General features: G+C 53.6%; 1 protein-coding gene across 1 annotated transcript; it reads left to right on the forward strand.

Annotated features, from left to right (window-relative positions):
* Nucleotides 1–9232: 9232 nt before the first annotated feature.
* Nucleotides 9233–18577, forward strand: PMVK (phosphomevalonate kinase). The gene is made up of 6 exons (XM_080647315.1): nucleotides 9233–9363; nucleotides 9499–9617; nucleotides 11222–11285; nucleotides 12439–12591; nucleotides 14582–14711; nucleotides 15690–18577. Exons 2-6 carry the CDS (start codon nucleotides 9523–9525, stop codon nucleotides 15824–15826), a joined length of 579 nt encoding a protein of 192 aa, XP_080503441.1. The 5' UTR covers nucleotides 9233–9363; nucleotides 9499–9522; the 3' UTR covers nucleotides 15827–18577.
* The last annotated feature ends 455 nt before the right edge of the window (nucleotides 18578–19032 follow it).

The following is a 19032-nucleotide window of genomic DNA, read 5'->3' on the forward strand; positions in this document are numbered from 1 at the left end:
GCTTTTTTTTTTAGAGAGGAAGAGATAGAAACATTGATCAATGTGTCATCCATTAGCTGCCTCCTGCACTCCCCCTACCGGGATCAAGCATCCAACCTGGGCATGTGCCCTGACGGGGAGTCAAACGCAGGACCTCTTGGTCTATGGGACCACACTCAATCCACTGAGCCACACCAGCTGGGCTCATTCCCTTGCAGGGGTCCTCAAACTACGGCCCGCGGGCCACATGCGGTCCGCCGAGGACATTTATCCGGCCCGCCGGGTGCCGCTGCCTGTCCTGCTTAGCAGCCGACTCGTCCCGGGCCCGCAGTGCGCATAGGAATTTGTTCATAGTTTTTTTTTTTTTTTTAAACTATAGTCCGGCCCTCCAACGGTCTGAGGGACAGTGAACTGGCCCCCTGTTTAAAAAGTTTGAGGACCCCTGCAAGGGAGGAAAGGAACCCCCCCCCCTCCCCAAAGCAGGCTTCTGGGTTGGGGAGGTGAGGGAGCCACTAGGTGGTGCCCTGGCTCCACATTTGCTCCAGACCTGGCTCCAGGACTACTTTATGAGAGTACCCCAACTCTCGGATCCACCCCACTGACCGGGGCCTGCTCACTGGCTTTCCCAAGAAGACCCCATTCCCTTAGGCTGTGCTTTAGGAAGTCCATCCTGAGGGGGTCTCTTGATACCCGGGGAATCCCCTAGGGGGCAGGATGAGGTGTGACCTCAGGCCGGGTGAGAATGTTAGTAAAGGGGAGAGGGCTGCGATGGATAGCCAGTGCTGATGGAACACTGTGTGGCATCGTAATGTACCACTCACTGTAAGGGGCTGTGTGTCAGCTCACTGAATTCAGCTGTGGGGTCGGGTGGGGCAGGGCTGGCTGAAGATGGAATAGGGACCCCACATTCAACAAGTGTTTACAAAGCCTGTTGTGTACTTGCTTTCTGCAGCAAGACCGGAGGAGACTTTCCTCCCAGGCAGAGAGTCAGTGAGGGGCTGAGATGCTCTGGAGAGGGGTGGGGAGGAGCAAGTACAGGTGGGTGGAGGGCCAGGGTCTGGGGTTGGCATCCCCCTCTGTGGACCATGTCCCTCACGAGGAAGCCATCCCGCCCTGCTCACCTTGCTCAGATGTACGCTGATGGCAAACTCGGGTTTCCAGGGGAGGGATTCAGGCTAGAAGGTAGGTGGGATTCTGTGTCCTGGGGAGGAACCGGGGGCTGGGTTAGGGGAGGGACACACCTGGCCTCCCTGGGTTCCCAGAGGGCGTTGACTTGGGGCTTCTCAGTTTCATTTCTAGGGCCCATTTCCTTCGTTTGCATAACGGACTCTCAGGGAGGCTAGGAAGTTCCCCCAAGAACCCCCTCTTCCTTTGCCACTCAGGAAGTAGATATGCTGAGATGGAGGTTTCTGAAAGGGCTGAATCAGAGAGAGAAAGAGCCGGGAGACTAGGGGTATGATGGGGGGGGGGGCCAGGACACGGGGGGACATTGGCCACGCTGATGACCCCTCTCTCTGGGCGCCCTGGCAGGTAACCCTCATGCCCCGCTTAGGTCATTTGGCCCCTCCCTCCATCACACCCACTCAGCCACCTTAGCACTGGGCCCCAGGTCCCAGATCACAGGATGCTTGTGACTATGGGCACGGGGTAGAGATGCGCCAAGGGAGGCTGGAACTGGGCGGTGGCCTCCCCACAGGGCTTGGGGACAGCTCTTGGCTGGGCTGGGAAGCGGGAAGCCTGTGGGGCGGCCTGCCCTGGGCCCTTCCAGCGTGAGCTCTTGGCATGTTGAGCACGTGGCTTTTCAGCTCCTTCCTCTGGGAAATCCCCCAGCTAAGAGCAAAGCTCCAGGTGCCTCTGCGGAATCCCTTGAGTAGGGGTGGCCCTCTGGTGCCTTCACCACTCAAATGGAAAAATTCTGCTTCCTTTGGCCAGTTCCCAACACTCATTTCCCCTGCCGTCGCCCAAGTTGCCATCCCTCCCTCATTCTTTAGCTGTACCCCCTTTTCTGAGCTCCTCTAGCCGTCCTTGCCATTGCCCTCAGCTCAGCCTTCTCACTGTGCCCCCTCCAGCCCTTAACTCCCCAGGCTCCCCGGCTCCCCTGTCTCCCAGGTCCTCCAGGCCCCAGCCTTTGCCCACTGCTTCCATTCCCACCCATCCCGGGGTGACAAGGGTTGGGGTGGTAGGTCACCTTCAGGCTTGTTCCACTCCCATAAGTTCCTTTAGGGTCAGAGTCCTGTTCCTTTTAGAACTGCTCCCCAGTGCCACTCGCCCTCCCCGGCCCAAGGACAGACGCCGGGCTGTCTGGCTGTTGCCAGGGGAACCTCCCAAGGCCACCCTGATGCAAGGACATCTCATCTGTCTTGTTCTGGGACAGATGTTCCCGATCCCTTCACACTCCACATGCGCACAGCAGGTCTAGTAGGGGCACTGCCGGGTGGTGGTGGGGATGTTATTGTCCTAAATCCAGACAACAGGTTCCTCCCCGCCCATTTCACGCAGCCTCCTGAGCACAGAAGCCCCTTGTCACCGATTCTTGTCGCATTGTCTGAGTTCCCGATCCCTCCCCTGTGGGTGTTCTGCCTTAAGGTTGCTGCCCATCTCTTTGGCAGTCCTTGGCTTCTAGAATAGGCCCTGCCCATTAGGACAAAACTGGATGGGCTCCTTTCACACTCACCTGTTCTTTAATCTTAATCTGGGCCAGAGGGAGGCCCAGCCCAGCTCTCTTTTAACTAGAGCTTTGGCCCTGGCAGGCTTTGGGATCAGAAAACCCAGCCTCAGGGCCTCCACCAATGCCTACCGAGGGCTTTGGGCAAGAGGCCCCTCCTCACTTTCTCATCATTGAAGTGGAGACTGAGGATAGCCCCCTCATAGGCTGTTGTGAGGATAAAGCAAGTCACCAGAAGATACATGAAAAGGTTTCCCCAATTGTAGAGTGCTGAGAAAAATAGCAGCTGTTTTCATGTTATTAAGCTCCGAGGGGGAAGCCGGGCCTCTGTGAGCTACTGATACGGGAGGAGAGTGTTGGTTTCCAAACCTGTGGCAGGAGTTGGCAGGGAAAAGATAGGAACTGGCATGCAAGTCCCAACACGAGGTGCTGTGGGGACCCCAACCCCGGAGGCTAACTGGAGCAGTTTAACACAAAGCGGAATTTTAAAAGCGCTCTCTTAATGGTGCCAGGGAGGAGCCAGCGGAGGAAGTAAAGAGATAGGAAGAGATGGCCTTTGAGTTGGGCCTTAAAGGATAATGGGATTTGTGATGGAGGAGGTGATTTCAGACGGGGCAGAGGTGTGGCCGGAGGGTTAAGTTCTTGGTCCGGAGGGAGCAGCTTCTCCCACGGGACTGCCTGCATTTCTAAGGGGAGGTTTTATTGTAGGAAATGGGGAGGGCGCCCCGGAAGGCATTTGAGGGCCATGGAGACACTGTGTGAAGGAAGATACACTGGTGCCGTGCAGCTGGTGGTCAGAAGGATGGACTGGGCAGATGAGAACTGCAGGTGGTTAGGGAGGTGGCAGCCAACAGCCCAGGAGGGAGGTGACAGGCCTGTTTATTTATTTACTTACTTACTTTGAATGGAGAGCATGTGTATGGAAGCTGGAACCGTGAGAAAGGAAGTGCTTCGGATAGTTTAAGAAGCCAAAGGAGAGCGCCTGGGCGGGGCCGCTTTGGCGCACTGGGCAGCCGGAGAGAAGGGGGCCTGGGAAACAGGTTCTGGGGTGAGCCCGCGAGGAGCTGTCTCTGCCCCTCGCTCCCCTGGTTGCAAGTCTCCTGGGGACCTTTGGGTTTGGGAGACGCACTCCTGAGAGGGAAGAAAGGTGTGGTCGGTGTGGCTCAGTGGTTGAGCGTCCACCTATGACCCAGGAGGTCACGGTTCAATTCCCGGTCAGGGCACACGCCCGCCCGGGTTGCAGCTCGGTCCCCAGTGTGGGGCGTGCAGGAGGCAGCCCTTCAAGGATTCTCTCTCCTCATTGACGTTTTTATCTCTCTCCCCCTTTCCCTTCCTCTCTGAAATCGGTAGAAATACATTTTTAAAAATGTATATAAAAGAAAAAGAAAGGCGTGGGCAGGGCCTGACTTGGATTAGTGAAGTAGAACGGACTGGCCTGGGTGGGACCAGGACATGGACAGGGAGGAGTCAAGGACACCTGGCTCCCTGCCTCTGGCCGGCATGACTACCTCCTCCTGCAATGCTGGGAAAGGAGGGAAGGCCCTGCTGGGCTTGATTTTCAGGATCTGAGAGGAGATAGAGCAACCCTCCCAGCAGATCGCCTCTCTGCTCCACCAAGCTGCTTGTCTCATCATGCCCCCAATTCCTCTCCAGGGCAGGGCCCCCTTGGAGAAATTCTTACCGGCACCAGGCACTTCCCCTGACTAAGCCTGAGGGGAAGCACCCAGCAAAGGGGAGTGCCCCTTTCCATGTCAAAGGGACAGGTCATGGGACTGTGGCAGGACAGGCAGAAACCCGAAGCTGAGAGCTGCGGAGAGGAAAATGTTACAACAGCGCCCCCCTCCCCGCCTACACACACACACACACACACACACACACACACACACACACACACACACACACACACACACTCTCAACTACCCATAGGCCAAAAGACCAGCCATAATGCCTGCTGTCTGGGACGCGGCCTTGGGCCGCTGCTGAGGCAGTTGTGTAGGGAGGGATCCGTGCAGAAACTACGAGGCTCCAAGAAGCAGGCCGCCCACTCATCTACGCAGGCCGTGAACTTTCCAGAACAATTCCATACCTCGGAGGTATGACCATGAATGCCTCCATTTTACAGATGAGGAACCTGAGATAGAGAGATGAGGTGACTTGCCTAAGGTCCCGTCATAGCTGAAGAGTGACGGTGTAGGAAGACTGGCTCCCGGCAGCCCTTAGGACACCAGCGGGCATTTGAAGTGTCCGGTACTGCTGTTCCCAGCCCCCCACCCCTGCCCTCCCTGCTGGCTGACTCGGAGGTTGGAAGCAATATCGACATTCCCATCTGTGTGTCTCTTGAGCCGACTCCTCCTCCCCAGGGCCTGTGTGCCCCCCACTTCAGCCACCTGGGCACCTGGCCCTGAGCATTTCCTCTCTGGTCACCAGCTGCCACCGGATGGGCCCCAGCTTGTGGGTAGGAAAAGGCCACCCTGGAAATCCCTTCGTGAGCATCACATCCACGTCTTTTGTTGTCCAGCCGTGGAAACCGAGGCCCAGATAGGGAAGTGACTTGTCCAAGGTCACAAAGCTCACTAGGGACAGAGTGGAGACCAGAGCCCATGGCTGCTGACCCCTGACGAAGAGTCCCTGTTGCTCCTCCCTCCCTTCCCCTCCCCTCCCTTCCCCTCTCCTCTGTGGCTCTTCAGGTTGGGCATTTCGGCTCTGAGATTGCTCCCTACAAGCAGGTTCCTTCTCTTGCTGTCCCTGACCGGTAACTGCGCTCCTGGCTCCTTCTGCAGAGACGTCTGGCGGTGGCCACAGTGAGGCAGCCACTCAGTGATTCTCTCTCATCATTGATGTTTCTATCTCTCCTTCTCCCTTCCTCTCTGAAATCAATAAAAATACATTAAAAAAATAAACATCAACCTTTATCACTAAGATTATTAAAAAAACAGTCAAATGAAATCAGTAAATGACTCTTTTATATATATATATATATATATATATATATATATATATATATATATATATATAGATTGATTTCAGAGAGGAGGGGAGAGGGAGAGATAGAAACATCAATGATGAGAATCACTGATCGGCTGCCTCCTGCATGCCCCACACTGGGGATCGAGCCCGCAACCCAGAACTGAACCTGGGATCCTTCAGTCTGCAGGCCAACGCTCTATCCACTGAGCCAAACTGGCTAGGGCAGTAAATGACTCTTTAATAGTATTTGAAGCGGGTTTAGTTCCTCAGCTCCAAGGTTTACATTCACTACAAAATAATATTATAGAAAAACAAAAATATTTACCTAAATCACCAATCTTTGTTTAAAAAAGAAACCTTCTGCCCTGGCCAGCGTGGCTCCGTTGGTTGGGCGTCATCCTGTGTACTGAAAGGTCACTGGTCCGATTCCCTGTCAGGGCACATGCCTGGCTTGTGGGCTCCACTGGGGAGTCGGGGTGCACAGGAGGCTCCAGTCTGCCCTTGGTCTGCTGGAGGGGCACACTCTCACCTGAAGGGACATCGGCCGGTGGCATTTCTTTTTTATTTTATTTTTATTGATTTCAGAGAGGAAGGGAGAGGGAGAGAGAGATAGAAACATCAATGATGAGAGAGATCATTGGCTGCCTCCTACACATCCCACACTGGGGATCGAGCCTGCATGCAACCTGGGCATGTTCCCTGACTGGGAATTGAACCATGACCTCCCGGTTCATAGGTAGATGCTCAGCCGCGGAGCCATGCCAGCCAGGCATGTGTACAAGTTTTTGATAAATACTTGGGCAAATCTCTTAACTAGAATGAGCTTCAGTTGTCTCATTTTTAAGTAGGGGTAGTAGTGTTTATGTCATATGATTGGGAAAAGGCCTGGCACATAGTAACTGCTCAATAAATATTATCTATTAGCCATCTGGAGGGAGAGACATGAATAAATGGATAATTATAGTGTAGGGTACGATGCTGTGATATCGTGGGTACAGGGTGTATCAGGAGCAGAGAAAACAGAGATCTAAGTCAGACGGGGTGGGGAGTCAGGGCAGGCTCACGGGAGGAGACTCGACAGGCGAGGTGTTACAGTACAAGCTGGAGCTTGTTTCACAGGCAAAAGCTGGGTCGGGTGTCTCAGGCAGGCGAACAACCGGTGGATGCATAGTTAGAGCCAGTTACAGCTCAGACCTGAGCATCCTGCAAGAGTTCATGGGTTTCACGTTCTCTCTGCAGTTTTGGGATGAAGTCGCTCGTGCCTGACTTTTTAGCTGTCTTGTCTCATTGCCTGTCTCCCAGGAGAATGAATGCTCTTTGAGAGCAGGCTCCGTTTTGTTTACTGTGGCACTTCTAGCGGTACCTTGCACATTTTGGACATTTAAATACATACTGAATGAATGCATAAATGAATGAAGGAATGAATGAATAGGCTTCATTCTCATAGCTTCCCAAAGACTCAGATTCCCCCTCTTCTCTTTCCCTGCTGTGCTACTTCCTTACCACCCCCATTCCCTTCTGTCCCTTATCTGCCAGGCTCCATTGCCCCAGAAGCAATGGCCATCAAACACGTGAGGAATGATTCACGAGTCACATTTATACTTGCAAGCACTAGCAGAGGCCCCGCTTGGGTCAGCTGGACAATGACCGTGGGAAGAGAGACTGGAACCAGGAGCATGGAGTTGAAGCAAGGGCAATCGGTGGTGTAAGGAGCCAGGATGACATCTGGTTCCACCATGGGACAGGCCTGTCTTGGAAGGGCAGACCTTGGGACCCTCCGCTCGGGGCTGCCTCGCTTGGGCTAGGTGGGAGGGGCACTGACAAAGTCCAGCTTCTCTGGGCTCTGCAGAGCTGCGGGAACTGGTCCCCTGTAGGCTCAGACTGTCCAGGGAGTGTTAATACTAGGTGTACCGGTTAATAATGCGGATTTTTCTCACTAGATGGAGTTACACATATGTTGATATATATGCGATTTGATATGTATGCTATTTTGTTGTATTGACAACAAGCTTCAAAACTTCCTATGTCAAATTTTCTGAAGGTGTTAACATCATAGATATCTTTACACTTAAAAATGTTGAATTTTGTACCAAAAAAAAGAGCATTTGCGGGAAGTTTTAATTCATTACTTTATTTTGAAGAAAAGTGCTGCTGAAAGTTATTGTATACTTTGGGAAGCTTATGGTGAACATGCTCCATCTCAAGATACTTGTGAACGCTGGTTTAAACGCTTTAAAAGTGATGATTTCGATGTGAAAGACAAAGAACGTCCAGGTCAACCGAAAAAGTTTGAAGACCAACAATTACAAGCATGAAGATGCGTGTCAAACTCAAAAACAACTTGCAGAAAGATTAAACTTTGCTAAGCAAACAATTCCCGATCATTGACAAGCAATGGGAAAGATTTTAAAGGAAGGAAAATGGGTGCCACATCAACTGAATGAAAGACAGATGGAAAACAGAAAAGTCATCAGTAAAATGTTGCTTCAATGGCATGAAAGAAAGTGTTTTTTGCATCCAATTGTGACTGGCGATGAAAAGTGGATTTATTTTTAGAATCCCAAATGCACAAAATCATGGGTTGATCTGGTTCAACCATCAACATTGACTGCATGGCCAAATTGCTTCGGAAAGAAGTTTGGTGGGATCAGGAAGGTGTGGTATATTATGAGCTTCTAAAACCAGGTGAAATTGTTAATAACTGATCGCTACCGACAACAAATCAGTTTGAAACACGCTTTGATTGTAAAACCACCAGAATGTGCCAGAAGACACGGCTAAGTATTTTGCTTCATGATGACGCACCATCACACACTTCAAAACCAGTTAAACACACGTTAAAAGATCTTGCCTGGGAAGTATTAACCCACCCGCCTTATTCACCACTTGTTCTGATCGATGGCACACGCACTTTCTGAGCAGCACTTTCAAAACGTATGAAGAAGTGGAAAATTGGGTCTCTGAATGGTCTGCCTCAAAACAAGAAAAGTGCTATTGGGACGGTATCCACAAATTACCTGAAAGATGGGGGAATGTGTAGCTAGCGATGGACATTACTTTGAATAAAGTACTTTTGATGTTTCTCTTGAAATTATCGTGTTTTCTTTGACTACAAAATCCGCATTATGAACCAGTAAAGGTCAATCCGCATTTGTAACTGGTACCAACACCTTTGGAGAGGAGGCTGCGGCTAGACCAGCGACCTAAGCTTCTCGCTGGGCTGAAAGGGCCGCACTGCAGCAGCCTCTCCAGTTACAAACACCTGTTTACTAGTAACAATAAAGGAGCGTGGGTGCGGTTAAGCTCCTCCCCCAGCATGACGCCATCGGGCCACCCTCTGATGTCATCGCTGGTTTCAGAGAAAGACCCAGTTTCACCGTGGGGACCATATGGATGTGTTTTCGCAAATGCAGCGTAACACACAGACACAAAGGCAGTTCGGAAAGCTCCTCCCACGCGACCACGCCTACTCTTTGTAAACAATATTCGCAGGTGGGGAGGAAGGGAATGTGAGGCTCGCGTCGGGAAATTTTAAGACGTCGCCTCCCTCCGAGGAAAATGGTCGCACCCAGTCCCCGCCCTCGCCTGTCAGCTCAGAGGCGGGGCCCTGGCGTCAGGCGTGGGCGGGGCTGGACTGTGCTAAGTGAGCGGGGAGGGGAGCGTCTGCAGCGGGGCTGGCCGCCCTGGGGTCAGCCTTCTTTGCCTCCACATTGAACTTATTTGGACCTTAATTAAAACGCACGGACGTGCAGGTGCGGGCGGGCGGCCCCCTCAGCGGCTGTGGGGAGGACGCGCGCGGGGCCCTCCCTGTGGCCGCTCCACCTGGTGGCCGCATCCGTTCCGCGCCGGTGGCCCAATTTCAGGGTTGGGAATCGTGTCATTTTTAGGGATCGCCGAAGTGTGGGGGCCCCATGGCCCCGCTGGGAGGAGCCCCCCGGCTGGTGCTGCTGTTCAGCGGGAAGAGGAAATCCGGGAAGGACTTCGTGACCGAGGCGCTGCAGAGCAGGTGGGGAGGTCGGGAGGGGGGAACCCCGCGCCACGTGACGCGGGGGTGTGCTGGAGTGGGAGTGAGCTTTGGCGTAGGGGTCCTCGGGGTGCAGGTGGGAGGAAGTGGGGGGATTGTCACCAGCACGTAAAACAGCAGTCTACACACATCTACCTGGAAGGATCAAGCGACCACCTCTCCCAAGACTGTAGGCGGCAGGTCTCCCTCGTCTAGAAGCAGTAATAAGTTACCGCTAAGGCACTTTTTACACTCCATGCCTAACCCAGCGGCAGGGCTGGGGCAGACCTTACAGGTACGGAAACTGAGTCGCAGGGAAAGGATTTGCCCAAGGCCACACTCCGATTGAGTCTGATTCCAAAGACATAAATCCTTGCCCAGCACACCACCTAGTAGTTGGGGTTTCATTGAGCCATTATTATGAGCCACGCACTGTGTGTTTATATTACTATATTATCTCATTAAATCCTCCAAATCCTCTTTGTTAGGTACTGTGTAGTATTATTAGTGTCTCCATTTCACAGATGAAGAGACCGAGTCTCTGAAAAGTAAAAAAACAAAAACAGAAAAAAAACAAAACCCAAACTTGCCAGGTTACAAAGTCATAGTCAGATCTGGGACTGAAATTAAACTTTAAACTCGCTCCAAGGAATGGGTTCTTTCTGCTTCACTTCACTGTCTCCCCAATAGCAGCTTTCTCTCCAGGCGAGATGTTCCGTGTGGGAGCGTTTTTTGTTGGGGCGGCATGGGCTGGGGGGCTGGGGGGCGGGGGGCAGAGGAGCAGGGAGAAGCAGGGCGGCCCCTCTCCTCTGACCACTGTGGGGTGAGGGGTACCTAGAGGTTGCTTTGGGACACAACAGGGGTTGGTTCTAAGCGTTCGTGGGGGAGCCCAGGGCAGAGATCACTACCTGCATTTCCCCCATCAAGTCTCCACCCCCTTTTCCTAAGTTGCATTTCTCCTTCCCTGCAGACACAGGAGTCAGATAGTGGTGAGAAGCACAGGTTCTGGGGTTAGCCTGCTGAGATGCAAATCCTGACTTACCACCTTTGAGTTCGCGATCTTGCCTAAGTTTCGCATCCATTCTGTGCCTCACTTTTGTTATTTGTGGGACGGGGGTAAGAACAGGGTGGTTGTAAGGATTAAATGAAATAATGCACGTGAAGGCCTTGAAGGACAATTTCTGACACCTCATAAAGGTGCAGGAACCAGATGTTGGCTCTTAGTTTTCTTTGACCAGCGCTGGCTTCACTACTTGCGATGTTGCTTCGGGCGAGTCGGTTCTTCTCACTCAGCCTTAGTTTTCTCATCCGAAACTCGGAAATAAGAGCGCCTATGTCACAGTGTCAGTGTTTAAGAGAATCTGTGAGCATACAGTTCAGTACAGTAAATGGTTGGCTGGGTAAATTGAACTGAATGAATGAATTACTGATGTTGTGGTGACCAAGTCAGTTGAGGCTGAGATACCCCGGCTGGGAGACTAGTTCAGGGGGCCAGCCGTAAACGAGTCTAGCCAGAATATCACACTGTCATCGTAGTTTTGTTTTACCTGTGACTCTCTGGGGCCTGGAAGATCCAGGCTAACTGGGCGTGGGTCTCTGTCCCACAGACTCGGAGCGGACGTCTGTGCTATCCTCCGGCTCTCCGGTCCACTCAAGGAGCAGTATGCTCAGGTAGGAGGTGGCTCTCGGTGACATCTCGTGGGCGGGAAGGAGCCAGCCCCCTGGCACTGGTGGCTGTGGCTGTCGTCTGAGGCGCTAGGAGGGTCCCTGTGACCACTGTTGGCAGGGTGGTGGCCAACACTCCGTTTTCTGTGGGCGGACTTTTTGGGGGCATTTTCAACTTGCACTTCTTTCCCATTGGCCTCACTCACTTCAGGCCCCTCCCCAGGGCAGGTTCAAGAAAGCGCGTCCAGCCCTGCCAGCCCTGGCCGGTTTGGCTCAGTGGATAGAGCATCAGCCTGCGGGCTGAAGGGTCCCAGGTTCGATTCCGGCCAAGGGCACATGCCCGGGTTGTGGGCTCAATCCCCAGTGTGGGGCATGCAAGAGGCAGTCAATCGATAATTCTCTCACATCATTGATGTTTCTCTCTCTCTCCCTCTCCCTTCCTCTCTGAAATCAATAAAAAAAAAAAAAAGAAAAAAAGAAAACGCATCCAGGAAAGGCTGGAGCGGGGAGGTGGCAGCGCTGATGCTGTGGATTAGTGAGCGCCTGTGCACACACTCTTCCTCTGAGAGTATGACACCACCGTCGCTGCCTCAGCTGGTGCCACCCCCCTGGGTGCTCCCCTCAGAAATTTAGTTGCATGAATTGCCAGGCTGTATTAGTAAGTGAAACAAACAAACAAGATTTGGAACAGTGTATAGAGGGTGCTGTATAATAACAGGGACAAATTGTAAACATATCTGCTCACATTTCCAACCATGCAGCCAGTATTTATGGGTGCCTGCATTGTGTTAAACACTGTTCAGATGTGTTAAAAGCTGGGACGGACACATGAGAGACGGTGCCATTGGTGGCCTTCAGGGAGGGCGCTGTGGGCTGGGCACAGTGGTGGGAGGGAGAGTTTTCACTGTAAATGCATGCATATCTTTTGAATTTTGAACCATGGGGGATTTTAGAAAAATGAACAGGATTGTGCCCGGCCGGCGTGGCTTCTGTCCGTGTTCGGGATTTCTCCATTTCCAGAGCCCGCTCCCTTGCAGGCCTCTGTCCTGGCGGAAACCTTGCTGGTCCTTGCCTTGTCCTGGGGGAGGGGGGCGAGAGAAGGGAGGGCGAGGCCATGGCGGTGGCGAGGCTGGGCACGGACATCGTGTGCTTTGGGCAGGAACACGGCCTGAACTTCCAGAGACTCCTGGATGCCAGCGCCTACAAGGAGGCCTATCGGCGGGACATGATCCTCTGGGGAGAGGCGCAGCGCCAGGCTGACCCAGGCTTCTTCTGCAGGAAGGTCGTGGAGGGCGTCTCCCAGCCGGTCTGGGTAAGGGTGCCGAGGGGCGGCATTAAGAAGACTCCGTTTCTCCAATCCTCGCCGTTCCCCAAATGAGACTCAGATGTGTCCATTTCTCTCTCCTCACTGCCACCTCCCATGGTCCACCATCTCTCCCCTGGACAACCTCGTAGCCCCACCCTGGTCTCGGCATCAGCTCTTGTCCCCTGTGAGTCACAGCCAGAGCGACCACCTATTTATTTATTTAACTCTCACCCGAGGATATTTTTCCATTGATTTTTTTTTAATCCTCTCCCAAGGTTATTTTTCTATGGATTTTTAGGGAGAGGAGATAAATATGAAGGGGCAAAATAAAGATAGCCAGGGCTGTGAGGAAGGCTGGGTTGCTGCTTTATTAAGGGTGTAAGAAGGCCTCTCTGCAATGACATTTGAGCAGACCCGAAGGAGGTAGGGGGTAAGCCAGATCGGTATTTGTGGGTGAGGGGTGAGTGGCAGGAGGTGCAGTCAGGCTGTGCAGGGTCTTTGGAAGAGCCTAGATATTTCTCCGGGAGATGGTGACTCCGTGGAGGGTTTTGAACAGAGTAGGGACATGAAGTGATCTGAGGTCGGAAGGCTCACCCTGGCTGCGGGGAGAAGGGCAAGTGTAGAGGCGGAGAGCCAGGAAGAGGCTCTCTCTGTCAGAGAGGCAAAGTGACCATGGCCCAGCTCAGAACGGGGTCGAGAGGAGAGAAGGGTTGATTCTGCACAGATTTCGAAGATCGAACCAATGGTGTGTTGGCTATGGTGTGTGAGGACACAAGACAGTGCCAAGGATTTTGTTCTGAGCAGCTGGACAAATAGAGTTGTCGTTTTCTGAGACGGGAAAGGTGTGGGAGGAACAGGTTCGGGGAGCAAATCAGGAGTCCAGTTTTGGCAGGGCTGAGGTCGAGACGCTTGCTGATAGGCACTGTGATTGCGGTTACTAGTGAAGCTGCTTGCTCAGTGTCTGTCTCACATGCGACAGCAAGCTCTGAGAGGGCAAGCACTCGGGCCCCAGCGCCTGGCACACAGTAGGCACTTGCTGTGGTACCTGTTGATTCATTCATTCATTGAACATATGCCCCCGAGTGTTCATGTGTCAGACCGTGCACTAGGGGCAGAGATAGTGATGAATCAGCATCCTTTCCCTCCTGGAGCTGACTCTGGGTAGGGCAGACAGACAGCAAACATGCAAACAAACACATCGTGATGATTTTAAGAGTTCTTAGTGCTCAGTTCTTAGTATCAGAACCAAGAGGGGCAGGAAGGACACCAGGGTGGCAGGGACAGCCTCTCTGAGGAGGTGACATTTGAGCAGAGACGTCCATGGAGCGAGACAGCCTACCAGGGGGAGGGAGTAGGACGTGCAAAGGCCCTGAGAAACAGCAAGGAGGCCATTTGGCCGCAGTGGGACCAATGTGGGGAGGATGATGCGAAACAGGTGCCAGATGTCGTAGGGCCTCGCAAGTTGGGGTGAGAACTTTGGATTCTATTGGAATGACGGGAAGCCTTTGGGAGGTTTAGAGAAGGGAACTGACAAAAACCACATTTATGTTTTAAAAGGTGCTGGGGGGTGGGGGTTGGTAGGGACTTGTTATGAGTATCTCTTTCTGGCCCAGTTTGCTCATCTGTAAAATGAGTGTGTTGAACTAGCTGAACTGATTTCAAAGCCTGAGGCTTCTTCTTTAGCACAGCAATGACCAGCATGACCCCCGAACACAAGTGTAACCATGACAGAGTGTGGGCAGCGTGGGCTGCAGGCTGCAGCAATCAGGGAGGGCTGCCTGGAGGAGGGGGAGATGTCTGTCCCAGCTGGTTGGGTGATAAGGGGAATGGGGGTACACTTGTCTGGGTTCTTTAGTCCCCCCACTAACCTCATTGCGCTCCTGCTTACTCAAAGGAGGGCTGGGTCTGCCCCTCCTCCTCCCCTCCCCGCAGTGCCCTTTCCTGCTGCTCCCTGCACCATATCCTGTTGGTCACTTGCTGGGTCGCTTTCCTGCAGCTGGTGAGTGACACACGGAGGGTGTCTGATATCCAATGGTTCCGGGAGGCCTATGAGGCTGTGACGCAGACAGTCCGCGTGGTGGCCTCGGAGCAGAGCCGACAGCAGCGGGGCTGGGTGTTCACACCAGGTGAGCTGCTCACAACCTTTGCCCCCAAGGCTCGGTACACAGCTCACCACCCCACCTGCAGACCAGGCTGCCTTTTCCCATGTCCTAGGTCACCTGCTCTCTTCCTGGAAGGGGGTGGGAGAATGAGCGAGGGCTTAGAAAAGGGAATCCGAGACTCAGGAGTGCCCCAGGTTAGAAAGTGGAGTGTGGTGGGGGCAGGCGTCCTGGGGGAGTAGAGGTTCCCCATGATTTTGGCGGGGTACTCTTACCTGGACCGTCCTTTCTAGGCCAGTGGGCTTCTGGAGGAGTGGCGAGGGCCCACCCCCAACCCAGTCGGGGCTGACAGTGGGCCCGAGGCAGGCCTGTGTGATTGACAGAGTGGGGGGCGGGAGCAAGAGGAAGCTGTGCTAGGCAGCCTCAGCGGTGGGAGCCCAGGACCTGCTCTGTGGCAATTCAGAGGCGCAGGTCAGGCCTCCTCCTGCCCTAGTTCCCTGTGACTCGGGGAAGTTCAGATCCAGTGGGTACAACCCCTCCTGATGGCCGTTCGTCTCTTTGGCACTCACCACAGGCCGGGCCTGCGCTAAACACTGCAGCTCACTTTACAGACACAATAAACCTGCCAGGTGATGCCGATACTACCCTGCTCTTGTCCAGCGAGGACGGCGCACAGAGACTTAGGGATAGAAAGCAAGCAGCGCACCGAGTGCCACCCTTCTGGGTGGTCTGAGCTTTAGATGACCCAGTTCACCCTCCGTAGGAAGTGGCAAGTGAAGAGTTTAGTCAGCGGAACCCTCCGAGGGCTCAGGTGGCTGCGGGCCCTGAACCTGCTCTCAGGGTGTTCCAGGGAGTCGGGAAGTACCCTCCCTGGGGTGGGGGGAGCTTGGCTCTGGAGTGGAAGAAGAGAGGCCAAGTGCGGGCGCTCTACCTGGGGCCAGCAGGCCTCCACGCCCGTGCTTGTCTGGAAGGAGCGGGCTTGACCTCGCCATGCCTCCTCTACAGGAGTGGACGATGGGGAGTCCGAATGTGGCCTGGACAACCTTGGGGACTTCGATTGGGTCATCGAGAACGACGGAGATGAGCAGCGCCTGGAGGAGCAGTTGGAGAACCTGGTAGAATTTGTCCGCTCCAGACTTTAGTTATGTTCTAGGAGCACGGAAGCTGCGGCGGGGAGGGTGGGGCTGACTCTGCCAGGCGTGGTTGCTGATGCTGGCCAAGCGGGGAGCACACGGAGGGTGTGGGCCCAGCAGGTGTCAGACAAGACAAGGAGCCTCCAGGAACTATAGCTCTTCTTTAATACATTTTTATTGATTTCAGAGAGGAAGGGAGAGGGAGAGAGAGACAGAAACACCAGTGTTGAGAGAGAATCATTGATCGGCTGCCTCCTGCATGCCCCACACCAGGGATCGAGCCCGCAACCCTAGGCATGTGTCCTGACCAGGAATTGAACTGTGACCTCCTGGTTCATAGGTCGATGCTCAACCACTGAGCCACAGCAGTGGGGCCAGGACCTCATTTCTTTCTTTCTTTTTTTAAAAAATATATTTTTATTGATTACAGAGAGCAAGGGAGAGGGAAAGAGAGAAACATCAATGATGAGAATCATTGATCGGCTGCCTCCTGCACGCCCCCTACTGGGGATGGAGCCTGAAACCCAGGCATGTGCCCATGACTGGAATCGAACCAGGGATTTTTCAGCCCTCAGATTGACACTCTATCCACTGAGCCACACCAGTGGGGCCAGGACCTCATTTCTTTTTCTTTTTTTTTTTTTTTTAATATATTTTATTGATTTTTTACAGAGTGGAAGGGAGAGGAGGGATAGAGAGTTAGAAACATCGATGAGAGAGAAACATCGATCAGCTGCCTCTTGCACGCCCCCTACTGGGGATGTGCCCACAACCAAGGTACATGCCCTTGACCGGAATCGAACCCGGGACCTTTCAGTCTGCAGGCCGACGCTCTATCCACTGAGCCAAACCGGTTATGGCAGGACCTCATTTCTTTATGGACTGGGCTGCCCTGCCTCTTAGGAGGAGACTTAAAGGGCAAAGGGCAGTGCTTGAAGCAGGAACATCACCGTCTCCGTGGGCGCCTGGCCGGGCAGCCTGTGGTTGCCTTGCTTCCCCATCAGGATGCTTTCGGCCCCTTGTTCTGGGCAAGACGGTGGACACGAGCAAACCTCCTTGGAGCACATGCTGCGACTGGACATCTCTCCCTTCCCCGGTGCCAGCCGGCCTGTGTGGGCGCCAGGGCTCGGCTTGTCCCGGCGGCGGCGGGCTCCTGCTCTGCCTTGCACCTGGGCTGGAACTTGTCCTCACAGGCTGACCTTGGCCTGGGCCAGGCAGGCAAGAGGGCTGTTTGTGTCACAGACAGCGTTGGGGTCCTAGGGTCTCATCTTCTGGGATGGCCGCAGAAGAGGCCGCTGCAGCAGGGACCCTGAGGGACAGGGCATCACCGAGGGGCACAGAGAGCCGTGGCTCCTGTAAGCCCTGGGCGGCTCTGGGCAGGAGCATCACTGTGAGCCCCAGCCGTTCCGCGGAGGCCGTGGACGGCCCCCTGTATTTAGACAGCCTCGTACAGTTTGTAAGCGTCGTTTCGATTCTTCAAAGCCAGCCCGTGACGTGGGCACGGAGAGCGTTTCCATCTGCAGGCGGCAGATGCCGGTAACTCAGGAAAGGGAACCAGCTTCTCGGGTCAGAGGGTAGTAAGTGCCAGTGCTCAGATAGCCCACGACGGCTGCCCGACTCCCGACCAGGTCCCCTCCGCCACAAAGGGGTACAGCACAGTCCCGTGGCTCCTTGCCAGCCTCGGGCCTAGCCAGCACCCCACCCTCTGGCTCTGGCTTTGTTTTCCTCCCACAAATTCTGTTGGTTCTCCCCGAGAAGGGGCCACCTAAAGAAATGACATCCGTCTCAACGTGACCCGAACTGAACGTCACACTCCTGCCTACGTCTCCCGTAGATCACCTCTTCCTGGTCCTGGTTCCCTGGCTTTTCCAGGCAACCAGCTCTGAGAGTGTGACATTCGTCACAGACTCCTGTGTCCCCTGACCCCTGGGGCTAATGGGTCACCAGGTTCTGTTCACCTGGCCTGCCTGTGTCTCCTTCCGGGATTCTCACAGGAAGATAAACAGCTCTCTGATGGCCGGGGCCACGTCTCCCTTGTAGCGTGTTGGCCCACAGTGGGTGCTCAGGAAATGGATGCAGTCGAATGCCTGGTGAGACAGGACTCTAGAAGGCACGCTGGAATCTAGCAGGTGGTCATTTCACGCAGTACACGTTTCCTCCCAACCAGGAGGCCGGCCCCAGCTCCAGGGCCTGGACCCTCTGCTCCCCTGCCCGTGGGAGCCAGGACTGGCTGACATGCTGCTGGGCCCTTTGCAGTGCGGAGCGCTGGCTCCCCAGGTCTCCTCTCACAGGTGCTGGCAGAGGCTGTGTGTGAGCCTGCCCCTCCTCTGAGCACTTTATATTCATCCCAGGTTTCTGACCCGAGAGTTTACCTCCCTGATTCCCCAGACGTGGCCCAGCGACTGTGGGTCCTGTCTATTACTGGGACTGTTCGAAAGCATCTGCAGTGGGTTCCAGAGGGGCCTCTCCACAGGCAACCGGTGATCTGCTTTCTGTCTCTGTAGATTCGTTTTCATTTTCAATAATTTACGTAAGCGAACCGTGTAGAGTATGTTATTTTTTGGGGGTCTTATTTCTGTCACTCAGCATGATTATTTTGAGACCCATCCACATTAGTTCAGGTATCAATAGTTTCTTTTTTTATTGTGGTGTGTGGTATGAATATTGCACAATTGTTTATTCGTTCACCTGCTGATGACCATTTGGGTTGTTTGCAGTGTTTGGATAGGACAAATAAAGCAACTATGAACATTCAGGTACAAGCTTTTGTGTGGACCTGTGCTTTCATTTCTCCTGGATAGATACCTTCTTACATTTTATTTTATTGATTTCAGAGAGGAAGGGAGAAGGACAGAGAGTTAGACACATCAATGATGAGAGAGAATCATTGATTGGCTGCCTCCTGCACGCCCCCTACTGGGGAATCGAGCCCGCAACCTGGGCATGTGCCCTTGACCAGAATCGAACCCAGGACCCTTCAGTCTGCAGGCCGACGTTCTATCCACTGAGCCAAACCAGCCGGGGCCCTTCTTCACTTTTAAAGAAACTCAAACTGATTTCCAGAATGGCTGTACCACGTGCCCGCTAGTACTGAAGAAGAGTTCCCGTTGCTTCCCATCTTCACCAATACTTGGTATGGTTCGTCTTTTTCATTTTAGTCATTCCAGTAGGTGAGCAGTGGTATCTCATCCGCATTGTATTTGCATTTCCCTAGT

The sequence above is a fragment of the Plecotus auritus genome (genome assembly GCF_963455305.1).
Source record: "Plecotus auritus genome assembly, chromosome: 12".
In the NCBI taxonomy this organism is placed as follows: domain Eukaryota; kingdom Metazoa; phylum Chordata; class Mammalia; order Chiroptera; family Vespertilionidae; genus Plecotus; species Plecotus auritus.

What these genes read in the sequence shown, in the direction of transcription:
- PMVK (XM_080647315.1), top strand. Translation starts at nt 9,523, where the DNA reads ATGGCCCCGCTGGGAGGAGCCCCCCGGCTGGTGCTGCTGTTCAGCGGG. An exon ending in ACCGAGGCGCTGCAGAGCAG is followed by an intron (nt 9,618 to 11,221) that starts GTGGGGAGGTCG and finishes TCTGTCCCACAG; the next exon opens with ACTCGGAGCGGACGTCTGTG. An exon ending in GCGTCTCCCAGCCGGTCTGG is followed by an intron (nt 12,592 to 14,581) that starts GTAAGGGTGCCG and finishes GCTTTCCTGCAG; the next exon opens with CTGGTGAGTGACACACGGAG.